Genomic DNA, 21,295 nt, shown 5'->3' on the forward strand with positions numbered 1-21,295 from the left:
ACTAATGAGCATTATTCTTGCATTATCAGTATGTATCAGCCATAAGAGGTTTGTGAGTTTAACAGAGCCATGCTCAAACTGCAGTTAATGGCCACAAACTTCAAGTTCATAGTTCAAGTGAAATGTGTTTTTGAAATAAGAACACTGAATCTTTAAGGAAAGTCCTGGATGTTGATTTCCGCTTCATTCGTCCCTTTAACCAAATTATTCTTGTTCATAAACAGTGGTGAAATATATTTAAATGTGAATCTGTTCTGATGGCAAATGTCCTTATGAGCTCCTCAATATGAACATATGCATCTCAGAATGTGATGCATTACAAATTAATAACTATTTAATTACTTTTCACTTGAAAAAGTAAAGAGATTACTCTTAATTTTTCAATTAAATTAGTTACTTCTGATGTAATTGCATTAAATACTGTATAGAACCATTTTAAATTAAAAATAGCGGATTTAACGTCTAATGTTAAAATTTAATGTAACCTCTCTCTGGTCAGTTCAAGAATAATTAACACAATTGTTTATTTGAAAAAAATTTGAATAGCAGTGCAAGTCTATGTATCGTTCAAGTGATGGAGGTTGATATGGGATTTAGAAAGTAATAAGTAATGCAATAAAATGTTAAGCAAAAAAATAAGCAAAAATTTTTTTTAAAAGAGTAATTAGTACAGTAATCTAATTACAGAGTTGAAGATTAGTAGCTAGTACTGATTTGTTTAAAGTTGTGTATTATTTTGTCTGTCGTCTACATTCATATTTTTCCCATTCAGATCTGTGCTGAAGAACGGGCTTTTTATAGTTGTTGATGTTCTGTGATTGTATAGCAAAGGAAGGCATGAAAAACTGCAGTCTGTGCTTCTGCTGTGATGTCCAAAGCCTTTTGTTCTCTTAAAAACATACTTCTACTTATAGATCATTTCTTCAGAAATGCAATGTTTTCCTGTAGAGGAGCACTGGAGAGCAAAAGAAAACAAGAGCATATGAGGATATACTAACCAACACTGTAATTCGTCATTTAAAAAAAAAAAAAAAAAAAAAAAAAAAACTGGCACAAATACTTAGAGTAAAGAGAGTAAAGATCAGAAACCGTAAGATGGCGAGGAAAAGAGACGAGTTTATTATTGCATGTCATTCACTTTTTGTTCTTAGTTTTGTTTTCACTGACTTTTAGTTTGTTTCCTTTCATCACATGTTCCTTTGTTTGGATGTCCTGCCACTCATCAGCTTCAGGGACACTCGTCTTCATCACAGCTGTTCATCACCAAATGTTTCAGCTCCTCACCTTCACTCTGTGTTTGTTGGTTGATGTTGGTGTCACGCACACCGTTACACCTTCTGTATAATCTTCTTTGATTGTCACTCACAGATGCTGTTGTGCGGCTGGAGAAGTGAACTACATTGGAGTGACTGACGTTTATGCTATTTAGTTTTCCTTTCCTTAGTTTTTGTTGTCTTATGGAGGCCTAGAGCTGGTTAACCTGCAGATCTTAGTGTTGAGACTAGAGATTTGACCAACAATCATAATTAATTCACATTATACACTATTGTTAAAAAAATTGGGATTAGGTTTTAAGACATTAAAAATGTATCAACAGTGACAGTTTTGTGACATTTATAATCAACATTAACATTGATTTCTGAAGGATCATTTGACACTGAATTCCATTACAGGAATATATGTTACATTTTATGTATATACAGCGGGGGAAATAAGTATTGAACACGTCATCATTTTTGCTATTGACATGAAATTTTCACCAGATGTTGGTAACAACCCAAGTAAGCCATACATACAAAGAAACAAACAAAAATAAGTTCAGAAATTAATTTATGTGAAATAATGTGAAATGACACAGGGAAAAAGTATTGAACACATGAAGAAAGGGAGGCGCAAAAAGGCATGGAAAGCCAAGACAACAGCTGAAAACTATTAGTAATTAAAAAGCAATCCAGCCCCCTGTCCGTGCAAATTAATAACAGCTGGTTCAGTCCCAACGGATGGCCTACAAAAAGGTCTCATTGCCAAGGTGTCACACAAGACACATCTCATGATGGGTAAAAGCAAAGAGCTGTCTCAAGACCTTCGCAACCTAATTGTTCCAACACATAATGATGGCATTGGTTATAGGCACCATTCTAAGCTTGTGAATGGTCCAGTGAGCACTGTTGGGGCCATAATGCAGAAGTGGAAAGACAATCATTTCACCATAAATTTGCCTCGACCAGTGCTCCCCGCAAGATTTCTGACAGAGGAGTGAAAAGAATAATCAGAAGAGTTGTCCAAGAGCCAAGGATCACTTTTAAATATATTTACTGAGAAAAATGATGACGTGTTCAATACTTATTTCCCCCGCTGTATGTATTAAAATAGAAAAACATATTTTAAATTGTAATAATATTTCACAGTATTACTGTTTTGACTGTATTTTTTTTTTTTTTTTTAAACCCAGTGAACATAAATATGGAAGCTTGTTTCTGCAAAGAAATAAAAAATACAAATGATAATTGCAACTTTTTATCAAACAAATCTGCCTTTTTTCTTGCAATTCCAAGTTTGGTCCCACTTTAGGATCAAATTCTCACTATTAACTAACTATTAACTATGACTTTTGCCTTAATAAACTCGTAATTACTGCAGTTAGTAAAGTAGTTGTTAGGTATTCGGTGGGATTAAGGGATGCATAATATAGTCATGCAGAATAAAGCGTTAATTTGTGCTTTATAAGTACTAATAAACAGCCAATATCCTAGTAATTTATGCTAATAAGCAATTAGAATTGGACCTCGAGTTACCCTGAGTTTTTATCTCACAGTTCTGAGAAGAAAAAGTTGCAATTACCCTTTTTTTTTTATCCATGGAGGAAACAAGTCAATAAGTCATTTAGATAAGTCAACTAGAGACTTATGAAATCTCACCGATCCCAAACTTTTGAACTGTAGTGAATACATATTGAGTCAAGTAAGCAAACCTTGACCATGTATCATAGTTATAACTCTTGTACATTAACAAAATGTATACATATATATAACCTTATTTGATTTGTTCAGTATAAACATATTGTAGGACCGAATATCTAAGTTTGGTTGTCTTGTAAAGGCCACAGTCACGTCTCTCCGTACCTCTCGATCTCTCCTTCTCTCTCCTCTCCCATCAGGCTTCTACTGTACTACCGCTCGCTGTGTGTCTCTCCCTTCCTGCCTCACAAAAGACCCCTCTGTTCTCTGTGCTTTACCCCGGCCACCCCACCCCCTTCCTCAACACCCAAGTGGTACATTCCCTTTCCTCCTCATCCTCCCCCTGGAGTGCGCGTCTCATTGTGGAGCTCTTCTCCTCACCTTTAGCTTTAGTGTGGCTACAAAGAGGCATTATTACGGTACAGTGTGCAGATGGTCTGTGCTGAAGACGCCTCAAGCTGATGGCTTGACAAACAGACCTGATGTTTCACACATGCTAACGCTGAGACGTTTGTCTCTCACAGCTCTGCAGATTCAGAAACTTTGAGATTGATTGATGCCTTGAGGGTCAAACAACTTAATCACTAAGTATACGCAACCTTTCAATTGTTTAGGGTTGGTAAGATTGTATTAATGTTTTAAAGAAGTCTCTTATGCTCACCAAGGCTACATTTTTTATCTAAAAGATAGTAAAAACTGTAAAACATTGTAAAATAACTATTTTCTCTTTTAATATATTTTTTAGAATGTAATGTATTCCTGTGATGCAGAGCTGAATTTTTCAGCATCATTACTCCAGTCTTCAGTGTCACATGATCCTTCAGAAATCATTGTAATATGCTGATTTGCTGCTCAAGAAACATATCATATTATCAATGTTGAAAACGGTTTTAGGTTTTTGAGGAAACCGCAATACATATTTGTTCAGGATTCTTTGTCTTTACTGTAACTTTTGATCAATTTAATGCATCCTTCCTTGTAAAAAAACCAAAAAAAAACGGTAACGCTTTACAGTAAGGTTAACATTAACTAGTTAACATGAACTTATATGAACTGCATTTCTACAGCATTTATTAATCTTTGTTAATTCAACATTTACTAATACATTATTAAAATCAAAAGTTGTATTTGTTAACATTAGTTAATGCACAGTGAACTAACATGAACAAACAATGAACAGCTGGATTTTTATTAACTAACATTCAATTTTTTTGAACAAATACAGTAACAAATGTATTGCTCATGGTTATGTTAGTTAATACATTAATGTTAACAGATGAAACCTTGTAAATTAAATTGAAAGTGAATTTGTACAAATGAAATTGTAAAGTGTTACCAAAAACGTACTAACTTCAAATTTTTGAACGGTATTGTAGGCCTCATTGTTTTTGTAAAGTTTTGCGCAGCTAGTTCATGCTTAAAGATCATCACATTCATCATTGTGTGCTTGACTGAAGCATGCAGCCCTAGGTTGATCCGGAGAGTTTTTCCTGCAATTAGTGTTCTGGAAATTTGCGAGTTGTTTTTGTAAAAACTTTCGGCTAAATGACATGTAAACTCTGTTCCAAAAGCCTGACAGATGCCTTGCTGCTCACAAGGAATCTGCACCCACAGAACTCCAGAAACTTCACTGAATCTCCAGAAACTTCACTGAATCTTTATTGAATCTTTCCTGCAGAATTGGACTGCTTATGATTCACAAAGGTCTTAATATCTTATATGATTATTCAATATCTAATATGATGAAACTTTCAACTCCCTTTAAAACATTTTAGCACGTTTAAATCTATTCCACATACTTTCCTCCAAAATCAATGCTGGAAATGTGGGAAAAGTCTGCAGATTCATCAGAAGCTGATTTCACCGTGTGCTACATGTTCCTGTGTGGCAGTGACTCAGTGGTTAGGACGCTCACAGTAAGAAGGTCCCCGGTTCGAGTACCGGCTGAGCCATTCAGTTTGCATGTTCTCCCTGTTTCTGCGTGGGTATCTTTCGGTTCTCCGGTTTCCCTCACGATTACAAAACATGCAGTATAGGTGAATTGGAGACCTTAAATTTGTTTGTGTGTGAGTCCCGAGCCATAACAGGGAGGATGGGGGAAAGACCTGGCAACCTACCCTGGAAAAATCATGGTCAGTCTCTTGCGTACGGCAAGACATGCCATCACCAAGAGTCGGATACGACTGAAATGGTTGATGAGAGAGAGAGAACATGTTTACAATTTAGATGCTTCTAGTTTTTTTCTGATTTTAGGGATCATTTATGGCAGGGGTGCCCAATCCTGCTCCTGGCGATCGACTGTCCTGCACAGTTCATCTCCAACCCTAATCAAACACACCTGAAGCAACCAATTAAGGTCTTCAGAGCACGTCAGGATCACTTGAAAATTAAAGGCAGGTGTGTTTGATTAGGGTTGGAGATGAACTGTGCAGGACAGTTGATCGTCAGGAGCAGGATTGGGCACCCCTGATTTATGGTTAGGTTTAGGGGTAGGAATAGGGTTAGGATTAAATGTTTGGACAGGAATGTTATTCCAGGATCAACAAAATAAGAACGCGTCTAACTCGACAAAATCAGTATGCGTGGCCTGTTCATAAGTGACAGATTTGGAGCTCTTAACATTATTCACTCTGCATGCATTTCAAGTTGAGATGGTTGGTGTTGTTGCTAATGCTCAGGGCTGGCAAGATGCAAATGTGTTCTTAAAATTTTAGTCCTCTTTTGTCCTTAAAAACTACTGTGAGGATTTACTAAAGATATGCAGTGAAAAATTAGCAATGAAAAGGCTTGGACAGAGTTATTTTTGTGGCTGACCTTATTGCATATGCATTTGTGGGAGTTTCCCTTTTAGACGTAAAATTTATGGGAGGAGAGTATTTAAATGAATCAGGCAAGGTGATTTACCAAGGTTTACGGTAGTCAATTTACAGGTATTTGTGCCATTTTTTACCGCCCCCAAAAAAGCATGTCTTAAACATCAGTAGACTCGCCATGAAAATAGTCAAGGAAAGGGAAAGGCCCTTTTCCCATAAATTATAAGGCAATTCACTCTTAATTTGGACTTTTCTCGACATGTAGCCTATTCTTACTTTTTTTATCATACCCAATTAACCAATTAACAAATTAGTTTGCCAAATGCAAATTAGTTAGCATTTGTTATTTACATGATTACATTATTATATATATTTTTTTATGTTAATTGTTTACTTCTTTATAGTAGATACAAGACAGTGGATGTTCTTCTTTTACTGCCATGTTTCAAGTGAGATTTTGTAATGCAATTTGGATTTTCATCCAGGATATTTTTATCCCATGACATCCTTTCTCTCTCTCTGTCCTCTCCATCACCGTCCCCTCCTTTGACTCATCAGTATGTCCCCAAATTTCCACTTCAGTCAGTGGGTCATATGAATAAACCTCCTGCATGACTCCCTCAATTCCACCTCTCTCTCTCTCTCTCTCTCTCTCTCTGGGTAAATACTGTTTGATCCCTCTCTCTCTCTCTCTCTCCATCAATAGGCCTCATTCATTCCCTCTCTCCTGCTGCATGCCATCGGACCCCCTCACCATCCCTATTCATTCCAATGATTTTTTTTCCCTCCGTGAAGTTTTCCGTGACTTCTCAAATAGTTAAGTACCTGTTCTCTCTCTTTTCACATCATCTACCATTTACCATCTTTCTCTTCTCAGTCTCTCTCCCACACTTGTTTGTTTCACCTGTAGTTAGTTCCATGACACTGGTCATTAAGCTATGAGAAATATTATATTATGATAAACTTCTCATTTATCTGTGCCAGCAAAAATAACCATTGTGAGCATTATATAGTCATATTTATGAATGGCTTTTTAATAACAATCTGAGGACAGTTTAAGATCTTATTCAAAACTCTAGAGGAGACGGGTGTTTTTCTCAAGAATAAAATCTGTTAAAAGGAGAAACTATAGCATTTATATTTTGGATTTTCCACTACATGAACTCTCAATGTATGTTCCATTCCTCTATGCTTCTATAAGTAGCCATTTAATATTGTTTAATAGTCCCCATTACTGTGACGATTGAAGTTGTTGAAGAAAATTTGCTTAATGACGCATAATTGTGCTAAATGATCTGAGGCGCTTTCAGGAAGCCATATTTAGAAAATCAGAAAAAATGAGTCAAACCGAGAGCTAACGTGAGTGTTCACGTGTTCGCACATACTATAATAATCTGCAACAAGCAAACAAACATTTATTTGTTGGTGCTTTAAACTCTTACTAGCATAACTGATGGTTTGATAGCCATGTGCAGCTCTCATATACAAGCTGGCATTAAGCTAGCAAACATTTGCTTTCTTCTAGCCGGCCTTCAGTCTCACCCTTCCCATTTCACAGCCTGATCTGGGGCGTACATGAGGCCGGTTTCCAAAATCACTGATCCATTCTCTCTGGCTCTCTCTCATTTTGTGCTCTTATATCTGGGTCTCTTACTGGGAGCTCTGTATAGCGTAATACAGAGGTACATACATAGCCAATTATTTTCAATGCTCCTGCTGTAACCCTGTACCAACCCAGTCCATTTCCTCGCAAACACACACACACAAATATACACATGCCAATCTATTTCCTTCCCCCCTTCTCCGATCTATTTCGGTGTGTTGTAGTGGGCTAGGGTGTGTGTGCGTGGTTTGCAGCCCTGCCCAGTAAAATACAGACTTTTTAAGGAAGTCTGCAATATAATCTGGTCGCTTTATTGTAATTACAAGGTCCCCATTTTGGAAATAACCAGGCTGTCCGCAAGCACTTGCCGCGTCTGTCTCCAAGGAAAACTTGAGCTTTGCTTTCGTGTGCCCCCCTGTTGGCTTGTGCCCGGCACGTAGCCCTATCGGCAGATAATTCATTTTCTCACACTCGCAGAGAATTTCATTTGCTCGCTCAAGATGTTGTCATAAAATCTGTTAGCATGGGTGGCCAACCAAAACCTACACAACCGCATGGCTAGTGGCCTATCGTCAAACCCTGAAATTACTGGACAAATTAGTAGGCTGTATTAATCTGAACAGCTGAATTGACTCAAGGTGGAAAACATCTGTCTTGAGGATTTCTCAAAGTCTGAGTGGCTTTTTACCTTTTTCTTACTAATAATAAGTTTTATCGGTTTTGCCTTGTACATGGTTTGTACGCTTGCCAGGACATTATGTCAGTCGTCTATTTATGTGAATGTTCTCAAGGTACTTCGCAGTGTTTGAGCTGAAGTTGCGCTTCAGTGTTTTTCTGGATGTAAACTCTCAGGCCATTTCAACCCCAGCTGTATTTTTATGTCTTCTCAAGGTCCGTGTTCACCTGTACGTCAACTTCTCAGTGTCTTAATGCTCACATCCTCAACCATGGTTTCAGACGGACTAAATGGGCGGCATTTTAATTCAATTGGTTTAGTTGCATTTAGATATTTGTCAGTTTAGAGATTTTTTTTTTTTTTTTAAATGCTGTTCATGATAAAACTGTATTTATGAACAACAAACTGCTCGTTTTTATCCTCCCTAGCAGTTAAATTTAGCATTAGTGCTAATTTAGGGGGAAAAAAGCAATAATTTAGAAGATTATAGTACTTTATAAAAGTGCTCTGATTTGCTATTCAAAACTTGGAATAAGACTGTGGGCTTTTCTATTTATTATTAGCTTTATTTGTGCTATTTATTGTAATTGTGTGTATATAAATTGATGCACCAAAAATGTATGCACCTCTTGATGGAAATAACATCACAACATTTATTTCCATCAAGAGGTGCATGCATTTTTGGTCAAGATCTTGTATTGGCAATGCAAGAGTCCAGCACTCTGTAAAGTCCCCTCCAGCACATCCCAAAGACTTTCGATGAATTTAAAGTCTGGAATCAAATTCATGTGTGAAAATGATTCTTCATGCTCCCTCCCAACCATTCTTACACAATTTGAGCCTGATGTATCTTGATATTGTCATCCTGGTATATGACCATGATGTGTTTTCCATGGTTGTTTAAGAAATAAAAAGCTACACACTCCATCAATTAGGAACTGTTGCCAAACATATTGCATGCTAACATAATAATCACAGTAATAATGATCCAACCATAGACTCTTAAGCATTTGCCTATTTAAATCCAAACAGCGATTTTTCTTTTTGGCTGGACAGTGTGTGTAATCTTCACTAGTAAGTAGTAATCTTTTCTCACATTTTTAAAAATACCTTTATTCTTTCTCACATTCTCCTCTGGCCTCTCTGTGTCAATGGGAACACCACAGATGTAAAGCATATGATTATACTGTTTTATTATAGAAACGCTAGAGTGCACCAGCCAGAGGCCTTACAAAAACACATGCCATGATTGTTTATGGATTGTCTCCCTTAGACCATAATGGACCACAGGACATAAGAAGCACTGATGTGAATCCCCTGTTTTTTTGTTTTTACTGAAAATTAGTATATCCCTGCAGGGAAAAAGCTCTCGTCAGATCCTAATAGTGTTGCTAGGAGTTTTAATATTCATAAAAGAACAAAGTGCAGGTCATATTGTGATTAGTGGCTGCTGACAGTTATTACCAATCAATGGCAACCATTCAAAAAATGTTTTCTATCCATTTGAGGAACCTCAAACTCATATGGGTTGTTTCTTTAAATGCAAAAGCGCTTATAAAGATCCTTGGACAGAGGTGTAACCCTAATGACTGACTGGTTTTCCTTTTTTCTCCCTTACTTTGAAGAACTGCAGTTTACTGCATCTATAGGAGGCAGTGAGAGAGAAAACGGAGAGAGAGAGAGAGAGAGAGAGAGAGAGAGAGAGAGAGCATAATTACACTAATTTCTTTCTGACTCATGTCACAAAGTATAATCTTAAGGGTTGGCTACTTCGATTACTGTATATAGGCCTACTTTTATGAACTATTTAAAGCTAAATCAAATACTATACTAGCCTATAGTTAGGCCTACTATAAATTCGTGTAAATTTAGCCACTTTTGACATTGAGGCTGTTAAAAAGTGGAATGAATTTGAATTAAACAGCTAATCAGAATGGGACGGTGCGTCGCCAAAACATAAGTAACCAAATGTCATATCACTTTATTATATATTTTCTCATCATACATGTAGGCTATTAAAAAAATCTGCGTTTTGTTCCACGTTGCGCGAGACGAACCAAATGGCGTGCGATAAATTACAAGTAGACGGACTGAAAGTCATTCATAATTTGAATGACAATAAACATTTCTTCAATAACTGTCTATGGCTAACTGGAAAAAAGTTTTGCTGACAGGGCTAAAAGTTCATTTCGTTTCGTACCTGCGTGCGTGCTCATTTGACTAACCGACTAGCCAAGACTGAGGGTGTGTGACGTCACGAGCGGATAACGATCTGATTGGCTGCCGAAATTCTTTCATGCTTACGGACCCATCGGTCCTACATGGTTCAGCTGTCTAACAGAAATAAATAGAGAGAAATAAAGTGACTGATCTACATGCCAATCGCTGGCACGTCAACATAAAACAGCTCATTTGATGAATGCCGATATTTTGGGCCATATGGATCCTTGATGATTTCTTGAAATGCACGTCTGTCGACAAGTAACGATCGTGTAGAAAGCCGCAGCCCGTATGCATGACTTTCCCTCCCTCTTTTTTTACTCTCTACCCTCTCATTCACTCTCTCTCTCTCCACACACACACACGCGCTCCCTCGCATTTCGTCGGAGAAAGTAAGAAGAGGGAGAGAGAAAGAGAGAGATTGAGAGAGAGTGATTTGAAGTCTCTCTCTGCTCTCTCCGCTTTTCTGTTCACTCAGACTCAATGGGGCTCTAACATTAGGGATTTCAAGCTGTAAAACTGCATATTTATTACCCGTTCCCTTCTTTCTATTTAAGTTTTGTACATAACACAGATAACTTATTGAAGTGCAAGGTGGGTGTGCGTCTCTTAAGGCGCACCAAGTTCCTTACAGGCTCCCTAAAAGCCAGTTACTGAGAGAGAAAGAACGAAAAGCTAATTTTGAAATTGTCCTGCCTTGTAGTCCAACCAAACCGGTCAAAAAACTTGGGAACTATGGATATTCGGAAGAAGCGGAGGCCGTGGTGCATGGAGACCTCGTTCGTGCTCCTCCTGTGCCTTACTCTGGCACAAGCAGGTGAGCGTTTTGCTTTTTGGGGTGTTTATGGGATTTGACATGATTTATGTACAGGTTATTATACCTCAATACAGCATTTGGCGCTGATGCGCTTTTACGCACAATGGTCTAAACGGTGAGATTACAGGTGACTGGCTGTTGATGCTTATACGTTTTTCTTATCTTTAGGTGGTTCAGTTCTCAGTTATGTTGTAGCCTACTCTTAATTTTGTTGATAGTCTAGCTATATCCTTGTGGATGTTGTTCACTTTTGGTGAGCTCACATTGGTAGGTTTCGTTGGTTCGTGTCCCTTCAGGTAACATCATTCGTTTATCTTGTCAGAATTTGTCAAGAGTTGAAATATACACACAAGTATAGGCCCATGAGTTGCCCCAGGCCTCGTTGGCACACATGTAGTGTGGCATCCCGGCGGGGGCAGAGGATAGGACGGTGCTCCACTGACAGGGTTTCACCTCCTGCTTCTAACTTCAGTTCAGCGCTGCACCTTGAGGCGTCGTTTGTTGTTGTTTGTGCAAACAATGAATAAATCGTGTAGCCTAATCGTTGGTACCCGTGAATGTCAAAAGATATAGTTTAATTTTTTTTATTTACAGTTTTATTTTTATTTGTTTTTATCACATTAATATTATTAATAATCATTTTATTTAGCTAATTGCGAATGCTTCTCGGCATTCAGAACATTTCTGAATGTATCAAATATTTCTGAATATATATTCTGCATATTCACTTTATATATGACCACTCATCCGGTGCTCTTTGGGATCTCTTTAAAATAATTTCTCAAATCAAATATTTCAAGTTAATTTATTATTTTTTATTAAGTAACCTCTTCAAGTTGTTCCAAGACATTTGCGACGGTGTCCTAATATCTCGTCGAGTTTGTTAAACATTTTTTCTTAAATGTAGGCTACTATTTGACACCTGTTCCGCACTGTGTATGCTTCTTTTATTTTTATGAATAAGATTGTCGCTGTTCTTCTTCACAAACATTTTTAACCTAATGTTTTTTTTAAAAATGATAAAAATATCCCCTTTTTATTTAGTCAGTTATATATGTCATTTACAACACCCGACCAGATGCACATTAATAGATTAATATTCATTTTATACAAATATTCTTAGCTGTAAAACAATTATGAAAAACTGCGCTTCTAGTGTCAACCACTACTAGGTGAATGGCGCTCGAGATCCTACTGTTTTTCCCAAGAAGTTTTTTGTACAGTAAGTAGCAGTAGACATAATCAGATATAATGCATTTTCATACCGAAATGAGTGCAGATTTGATTCAGATTTAATGTGAGTATATTTGAATTACAAAAAAACGTCAATAACAAAACACTGAATGGTGGCGCGCGGCGCACCTAACGTCCCTCATGTATGGATGTAATTCCAGATTGCTGATTTGATCGCACTTTTTCTCCCCGTTTCTTCCCTTGTGTATTTGGAGGAAGTCTGAATATTTGTGCCTTGCATGAGTGGGTTATTATTCTGCCCTGTGGTTCAGAGAGATGTAGTGAATGAGTTAGTGTCTGGGTGTGTGAGCTCAGTGATATTTGTGTAAACGCACACATCTGTTACACCTGAAGAATTTCCACAGTATGCCAGTTTTAGGCCAGTGAAAGTCGCACTGAATATCCCTCAGCCTGCTGTTTCTGGTTGATGAATCAAATGTGATTTAAAAATTGCCAAGAAGAAACCAAGTTATGTTGTTCAAAATGGTGAGCCCCAAAATAGTATGTAAACCAAAGCCACAATTTGGGATTTACTTTTACTTCTTCCATGTCCATCTATTTCTGCTAGTGTCCTCAAGCGTTCAACATTGTTCCACAATGCTGAATTTGGGACAGCAGACAGACTTTTGAGAGCGCCGTGATTTTTAGGTGGGGAATATTTTTTTAACATGGATGTTCCTTCAACCTCATTTCAAAGGCAGCACTCTCAAAGAACAGTCTGTCTCACTTCTGTTAACCAAAACACCCTCAACCAAATGCAGTGCTGAGGGCTGAATGGAGCCACTGTGTGTGAAGGAAATGCCCGGAATATTCGTGTGTATATTCGTAGCACGTGAGAAAAGACTGTCTTCACGGGTGTGTCCGTCATTCCTGACAGTTTCGTGAAATGAAAGTTACTTTCATTCCTAATCTTCCCCCTCATTAACTTACCCTATCCTGAAGTAAATTTGGAATATGAAGGCCAAAGTTTAATCTGTTCAGATCCCTTATTAGATTTGTTGAATTTGTTATTTATGTATGGAAAAGGCACAATAGGGTCACTGTTATTGTGCACACTTGGTATTAAACTAATTACTTGTCCTGTATTGTTTGTGCATGCATGATACCTCAAATTAATTGCTGGTTAGTTTTCTAGGTGATCAGATGTATGCTTTTCACCCTGGGCATTTATTTATTTATTATTATTTTCCCATAACTGAGAAACAAAACTAAAACTAGTCATCCAGCTGTAAGATCCTTTCCACACTTTAACCACAACAAGGCCTCAGAAGCCTCACACTTTCACAGATTGCTCTGTTGACAACAATACAGTTCCTCTGGTTAAAGAAGCGCAGCTTTGTGGTATGTTTCAGAGAGATAGTTAGTAATCATGTCTTCTAGGTTCGGTCCAAACAAGGGTTCTTTTTAGAAAGTTGGCATAATGATTTGAGCCATTAATACCTTAATTAGATCACAGGATCGCCTTTGCAGACATGTTTCATTGTATTATGCAGATAGTTATTCTGGAATGAAAACATCTAATTGAAATGTCTTTACCAGGATTGCATCAGCAGGTTTTATATCCTATCAAAATTTCTGTATTTCAAGGTTAGTTTAAAATTGTCTTTGTTGGAATGCAGACGACTCACCACAAGAGGGCCCAACACATGCTCAAGCTTTTAACTCAACAGCACCACATCTAAAAGATTCACTGAGCACATAATAAGCACCCTCATCCTTTAGTCTGGCTTTTTTTATTAAAGGGAATTTCAACTTTTCTATGTCTCACAGACAGTAGTAGCGCTTGATTTATGGTCGCATCAGTTTGAAGTTGATGAAAGTTGTCTGTTTTCACACTTGTGTGCTTAAGATCACAAAAGATTATGAAGGTGACCAAACTATTTTTTTTTTTTAGACTAATTCAAAATGTTTGCAAAACTTTGCTATAACCATATCACCTTAATCTGAGTAATTCTTAGGATATTTCCTAGTAAAGTTTATTGATTTTCTCTGGGTAGTAAATGCATTGGTTTACAATGAAGGGTGTATACAGTAGCTGTGGGAAGCTCAATCTTTTTTAGTTTACATGATGTTTAATATAGTGGCCGTGTGGTCAGTTTATCCATCCTGACAGTGCCAAGCAGAGGCGCCCACACTGACTCATACTGAACCACACAGACTCAGACTTATAATGTATAAGCAATTTATGGCCTTTGTTTAAGGCAGTTTATGTTCTAATGCAGTTCTTTCCAAGGGGCCCTCCATCTCTAGGGCATGAGAATAACATTTATCAAATGAAATAGCAAAGAATCTTTTGAAAATATGGCCACATGCATTTTTTTTAGTTGAATTGAAATGCTTTCTGGACTACAATTGAATCGACACATTATATAGACTACACAAATATACTGGCCTGTTGTTAAGAGGTTTCTTACTGTTTGTTTGTTCTCTAATCGTCTTAAAAATATCATACGGTTTAAGTCATAAAAGCACTACATTTATTAGTCATTTCAGTTCCTGAGCATCAGTAGTCAGGCTAATGCACTTGTTCAAGGCTTTCTTTTTAAACCTTTCATCAAGATCAAGAAAAATCAACCACACTAGCACACTTGGCAATCTGTGATCATTAAATGCTCGTTTGATATATATGTCACTGTAACCCCATATTATGCCAGGAGTTGGTATGATGGCATATCTGTCTGTGTATTCTAAATAAATCATAAATATAGAGAGCCATGATCTAAATTACAACCTCCAGACAGGCCTGTACATGCACGCCTAACTATTGCGGTTGGCGGGAAGAGAAAACGAGACGGATCCAGACGACATGATGGATTTATCTTCATGTCTTTTGCATCTTTTGAATCTTGTTGAATCTCCTTGCGGTTTGTTGTCACAGTTGTTGCAGTTGTTTGATACATTCAGAAGTGTCTCCTCCTTGAACCTTTCAGAAATGTCGAACCTTTTCTCCGTCTTCATTCTGTGCTGCTTTAAATGGTCCCTCTCACTCAAAACAAGGGCATCTTTGTGAGACAGTAAAGGTGAGAGTTGAAAGGTCAAGGTGTCAGGTGGTATGTCTTGCTGGTATTTAGCACAGTTATTTGAAGCTCACAAGAGCCAGAAGACAAAAAAAGAGGAAAAGGACCCGATTCTTGGATCTTCTGGAATGTTCTCTCACACACATTGCATGGTCGTGACAGAGCTCTGATGGAAGTTTGTTTAGAAATGTCTGGGTCACCTTGACTGGCACTGACTGACCATTTGGAATGTTTGTACTGGGTCTTGTTAATTGAAAGCCATTGTCTGCTCGTGTGTTTGCAATCTGTGTGAGCATACAATGTTTGTTTGTGTGAACGCATCCAGTGACATCCACATTTACAACCTACAAAGCACACTTCTAGCTAAGCTCTTCTGTTTGTGTTCTTATATCTCTATTCAATGCTGGGATTTCATTTCAACAGAAGAATTAATGTCTTTTATAATAAATACATGGCTTAGTCATGGCTGATATTTGGCTATTTTGAGATGATTTGGCTGCTCATTCCACCTAGTGTCAGTTCAAAAATCCCTGAATCCAGCTTTGTGAGAGTCAGAATCAATAGAGAGGGCATACTTTGTTTTCTGTTTTTATTAACTTTGAGAAATAAGATAAATAATCATTCTGTTAAATTTTATGTAATAATGTTTCTTTATTGGCATCATTGGCTCCATAAAGAACCATTCTGTTCCACAAAAGTTTATTTATAGTGGAAAAAGGTTCTTTAGATTATTAATATGTTCGAAAAATGGTTCTTTTTTAGAACGGTTCACTAAAAGGTTCTTCTATGACCCCTATTTTGGAACATTGTAATATATATTTTAATATTTTTTATCAACATATATCCAAATTATTATTTTGAACCTACTGTAATTAAAGTATACATACATTTTTTATTCTCTTTTATGTCTTATTTTATTTATGCTTGCACTTATTCCTGTATTTGGGAAATGCTTTTCAGGCTTCTCCCTCCTTATTTAATCCGATTTAGCCAAGAAGGCCCAGTGGACATATAGTGCTGTGGTTCAGCTCTCAAACAGTGGCATACATTGTGTATGTTGTCTCTTCTGGAAACCGATACAGTGACCAGAGACTTTCTCTTACTTGTTCATCTCTTTCTCCCAGCATTTAAATAGGTTCACCTTTTGAGAATCAAGGAAGCATTGCGTTTTAGTTAGAAGTCCCATAGGGTATTCCTGCACTCTTGAACCTCTTTCAGACTGTTTCCGCAGTGTTTTATTCCTCTTATGAATATCTGTCTTTGTATGGCTAACTGTGTACACACATTCTAATTAGTTTACATAAGTAGATTTTCAGTTTATAATATGAATATGCTAGTCTGTAAATATAAAATGACATGAAATATAAAACTACCCATTGTGGTAATTACACAGACCATATTTTGGTCAGTGTGGTTATAGGGACCAAAAATACTGGCAGAGCTTTAGAGGAAAGTATCAGCAATAAAATGGAAGGAAATAAAGGATTTGTCAAGAGGAAGAAAGTGTATGGAGACAGAGCCAAACGTGTTTAACCTCAAATACGTGTTGCAAAAGCATTAAGTCTTGTTAGAGAGTTTAACATAGTTTTAGACAGTTAATAATGTAGTACACATTGTGGGTTGAGCAGATGGCATCGGGATTCACATGAACAGAGCAACAGAGCTGCCAAGAGCAATAGGAAGATGGAAACAGACATAAAATTTTAAAGGCTGTCTGTGTGGGGCCTTCAACATCTGTTTTGAACGCCACTTTCCAAATACATTTGGGGAAATATTTTGAGCTGTGTGTTGTTTGCAGAAACAAGCGCATGTCTAAATATAAAGTAGTCTTATTTAGAACGCTCAGACTAAAAGAATGTATGCTGTTGGTGTTCTCTTTGAATCTAGAATCTAAAAACTCTTTCTCTCCTGCAGATCCAATAGATGTTTTGCGGGTGCTCCAGTTGCCTTCCCTCCCCGAAGGTGTGCAGAAGGTTCCGGGTTTCTGTACCTCCCGCCGGGCCGGCACTCCTGATCATGCCTACCGCATCAATAAGAAAGCCCAGATCTCTGCCCCCACCAAACAACTATTCTCAGGTACATTTCTTTAATATCTCATAGTTTTAATAAAGGGTTCATAGACACACAATTGTGTTAGGTAATGTTTTATCTATACAAAAAACAACAGGGCCTTATAGTGATATGTATCTGAAAATGTTTGTCTGGAATATGAAGGAATTCAAAAAAGACAAGGCTATGATTTGAGCGAAAGATTGCTCATAATTAAAAGGCTTGAAATGTTAGGAAAGTGCTGAGACTTGTAAAAACTGAAGACTGCATACTTTTTTTAGATGTTTGTATATATATATAATTAGGAATTTCACATTTTGATTATTTGGAAAGAATATAATATTTATATACTATATTATGTGGGAAATATTTTTTCAGCTGGGTATTTGGGTTGTAATTCATATTTTTTAAAATTGTTTCGTGACAGATTTATTCTCAGACTGGTTTCAAGAGTTTTTATATGGATGTTGTTTTGTTATGCTTAGAAAGATTAGTGGGTCTGGGTGAAAATCATTTGGGACGCTAACATGCAATTACTCCTCTAAAGCAGGATGAGAGCTTTTCAGTAGCTAATGAGACGGTTGCATAGTTAATGCTAAATCTGAATGTTAGTGTCAATGAAATGAGTGCAATTTATGCAAGTTGAGTCATGAATCATAGGTTTCACCCAGACTGCAAATGAATCTGTGCTTGAAATAAGCTACTTTATTGTCTCAAATCTTCATGTATCAGACGTTTCTTTCCTGTAGGACGTTTCCCGGAGAACTTCTCCATTATGACTCTGGTAAAGGCCAAGGCTGGTCTTCAGGCCTTCCTGCTGTCCATCTACAATGAGCAGGGTGTGCAGCAGCTCGGTCTTGAGTTGGGACGCTCACCCATCTTCCTGTATGAGGACCAGAATCGCAAACCCGCCCCAGAGGACTACCCACTGTTCAAAGGGGTCAACCTGGCTGACGGCAAGTCAGTAACCAACCCCTGCTGAGCCCCATCAGCCCATCTGTGTCTAAAACAGTTTCAGATATCTTATAGTTATTGTGTTGCTGTTAGTTTTCAAGCTGTGTGATGTGTAACTGTTGTTTGAATAGTAAATATCACTATTTAGACTAATACATTTTGTATGCAGGGACAAAGGTATCCTATATTTGTGCACTTGGCAAACCTACAAACTATGCAGCAACTCCTTTGTGACTGTCTGCCCGGTTCATTCTCATTAAAACCTTCAATATTTTATCTGATCTGATCTCATCCTATAGGTGGCACCGCATAGCCATTTCTGTGCAGAAAAAGAACATCACTCTGATCCTCGACTGCAAGAATCGTATAACCAAAACTCTGCCGCGTAGCAACAACCCAGTCTTGGACACCAAGGGCATCACTGTCTTTGGAGCCCGTCTCCTGGATGAGGAGGTCTTCCAGGTCTGGCACACCTGTGCAATGAGTTATTAAAGGGATAGTTCACCCAAAAATGAAAATTCTATCATTGTTTACTCAACCTCAAGTTGTTCCAAACCTGTATGAGTTTCTTTGTTCTGCTGAACACAAAGGAAGATATTTGGAAGAATGTTTGTAACCACACAGATCTCGGTCCCCATTGACTAGTATATTTTTTTCCTACTATGGAAGTCAATGGGGACCGAGATCTGTTGATTACAAACATTCTTCCAAATATCTTCCTTTGTGTTCAGCAGAACAAAGAAACTCATACAGGTTTGGAACAACTTGAGGGTGAGTATATGATGACAGAATTTTCATTTTTGGGTGAACTATCCCTTTAAGGAATTCTGTGATATACACTTTGTGATTGATAGATGACAACTAAGCCAATTTTTGGAGGGTTTTTTTATGCACGAAATGAACTACAATTTATTGTGATATTTTAGAAAACTAAAGAATTGTCTAAAGTCATAATGAAATAAAATCTGAGCTTATTTATTATTTTAATGCACATTCTGGAGCCAGTTACATAAACATAACCGCTATGTGTCTTAAAAAGGAGTTTTACCAACTGGCAATAGTTAGGGCTAATCGGTCTTACTTTTCGGATTTAAATTGGACCAATCTACCTTTTGATGTAACTGACTTAAAATTCTTGAAGAAACATTTTTTATGACTAACTTGTAAGACTAGTCTAAGCAGTTCCTGTCTTTTTTCTTTATTATTTCTCTAAAATATATGACATTATGGACATTAAATGGGTTGCAAATGTCATTTTATGTTGACTTTAATCTTATATGACATATTCAGTGAATCACATGTGAAACAGTTCTGACATTTCTAAAACCAATCACAACACACTGGTCCAGCCGACCAATCAGAGCACATAGCTCTTTTTAGAAGGAGGGGCAAGAGCACATTGCTCTTTTTAGAAGGAGGGGCTTCATAGAGACAGGAACTAAACAGAGCATTACTGACAGACTAGGAAGAGAGGAGCTGCATCAAACCTATTCTAGTAGACCCCCAAACACAAAAGTGGGCATAATAGGTCCCCTTTAATTTCATACTGCTAATTTCTCAATTAATGATTCTTGCACATATTAAATGCTGTGCTATCCCAGTTGGCCTGATTTTGACCCCAGGTTCCAGGCAGCAAACTGAAACTGCAAACTCTTTGTTTCTCTCCAGGGTGAGATCCAGCAACTGCTGATCGCATCCAATCCTCAGGCCGCCTTTGACTTCTGCGAGCACTACAGCCCTGACTGTGACTCCCCTCTGCCCAAAGTCCAGTCCCAGGACCCAAACACCTACGTGAGTACCACAGCACATTTTTAAAATGGGGCAGAGCGTCCTGATGTGAGATATATAGATGGAGTTTCACTAGTAGCAAGTGTTTGATGGTTAGTTTAAAGTATGTTAATGCAACTCTTCTCAATGCATCATATTTGTACAAGTCACCAAACGTATGCTTCATGTTTCTGTTTGTTAAGAAAAGCATCCAAATATTCAAGTCATTAATCATGCCGTTCGTATTTGACTTGGATTGGACTTTCACTAAATGCTTGGATAAATATGGGACAAAAATGATATTGTAAATGTTACAAAATCTCACATCAGAATGCCAGCTAATTATTAATGTTCTGAAAATTATGCACACAATCTAGATTGTTTATGTTTCATAGCACATTAGTATTATATTACACATACAGTATATAGAGCCCCCGATTTGAGTCAGATATCCACATCACTGCCCTACAATGCATTTTCATACATCCACAGCTCTTCCACGTCATCAAAGGTGCTTTATTCTAATGCAGTTTCTCATCAGATTTATAACAACCATTTCACTCTCAATGCTGGAACTGCATATAATAGCTTTATTTCTTCTTACAGTATTCTCTAATGTTAGCTTTTTAGATGAATGCATTTTTTTTCGTTCATTGAAGTTCTCATTGTGTTTTGCAGTAATTGCTACTCAAACCCATGAGTCTGATGAACAAATGATAAACCATCATGCTTTCATCCTGCCTTTGCTAAGACCCTCATTTCTAGTTCCTACATCTTACTCATTCATAACTTGTCTCTCCTCTCTCTGTATTATTCTCTCATTTGTTTTCTCTTTCCAAAGTCTTCTTTGTTCACTCTTGTCATTTGCTACATTCTCTTACTGTCACTCACATGCCCTCTCTCTCCTTCCCTGCATTCCTCTGGCTTCACTCTTCGTCTCTCTCCCCCCATGTCTCTCAGTACTTTGATGAAGAGCGGGATGATTATGAATACCCCTATTATTATGAAGGAACTACGAGTGTCCCTCCCTCCCAATCCGTCCCTCCCTCCGTCACAGCCGGGACACTCACCGAACAGGTAAAGAGGGAGCGCGAAAATGGAGTGAATCAGAAAAGAGAGGAAGAGAAAGAGATGTCATGAGTTATAAAGAAACACTAGATTGGCATTTTCTAAAGTTTCAGGTACAGTG

General features: G+C 37.6%; 1 protein-coding gene across 6 annotated transcripts in view; it reads left to right on the plus strand.

The window, feature by feature from the left end:
* The first annotated feature begins 10,388 nt into the window (after positions 1-10,388).
* col11a2 (collagen, type XI, alpha 2) overlaps positions 10,389-21,295 on the plus strand; it is a 34,203-nt gene continuing 23,296 nt past the window's right edge. For 3 of the 6 annotated variants that reach the window (XM_079879286.1, XM_079879288.1, XM_079879289.1), the window contains exons 1-5: positions 10,389-11,086; positions 17,251-17,412; positions 18,135-18,345; positions 18,639-18,801; positions 20,008-20,130. In XM_079879286.1, coding sequence (XP_079735412.1) covers positions 11,005-11,086; positions 17,251-17,412; positions 18,135-18,345; positions 18,639-18,801; positions 20,008-20,130 — 741 coding nt within the window. In that variant the 5' untranslated portion in view covers positions 10,389-11,004. Of the gene's footprint in view, positions 11,087-17,250; positions 17,413-18,134; positions 18,346-18,638; positions 18,802-20,007; positions 20,131-21,066; positions 21,184-21,295 lie in introns of all 6 variants that reach the window. The other 3 variants (XM_079879291.1, XM_079879287.1, XM_079879290.1) reach the window with 3 other exon arrangements.

The sequence above is a fragment of the Squalius cephalus genome (assembly GCF_949319135.1).
Source record: "Squalius cephalus genome assembly, chromosome: 8".
Taxonomy (NCBI): domain Eukaryota; kingdom Metazoa; phylum Chordata; class Actinopteri; order Cypriniformes; family Leuciscidae; genus Squalius; species Squalius cephalus.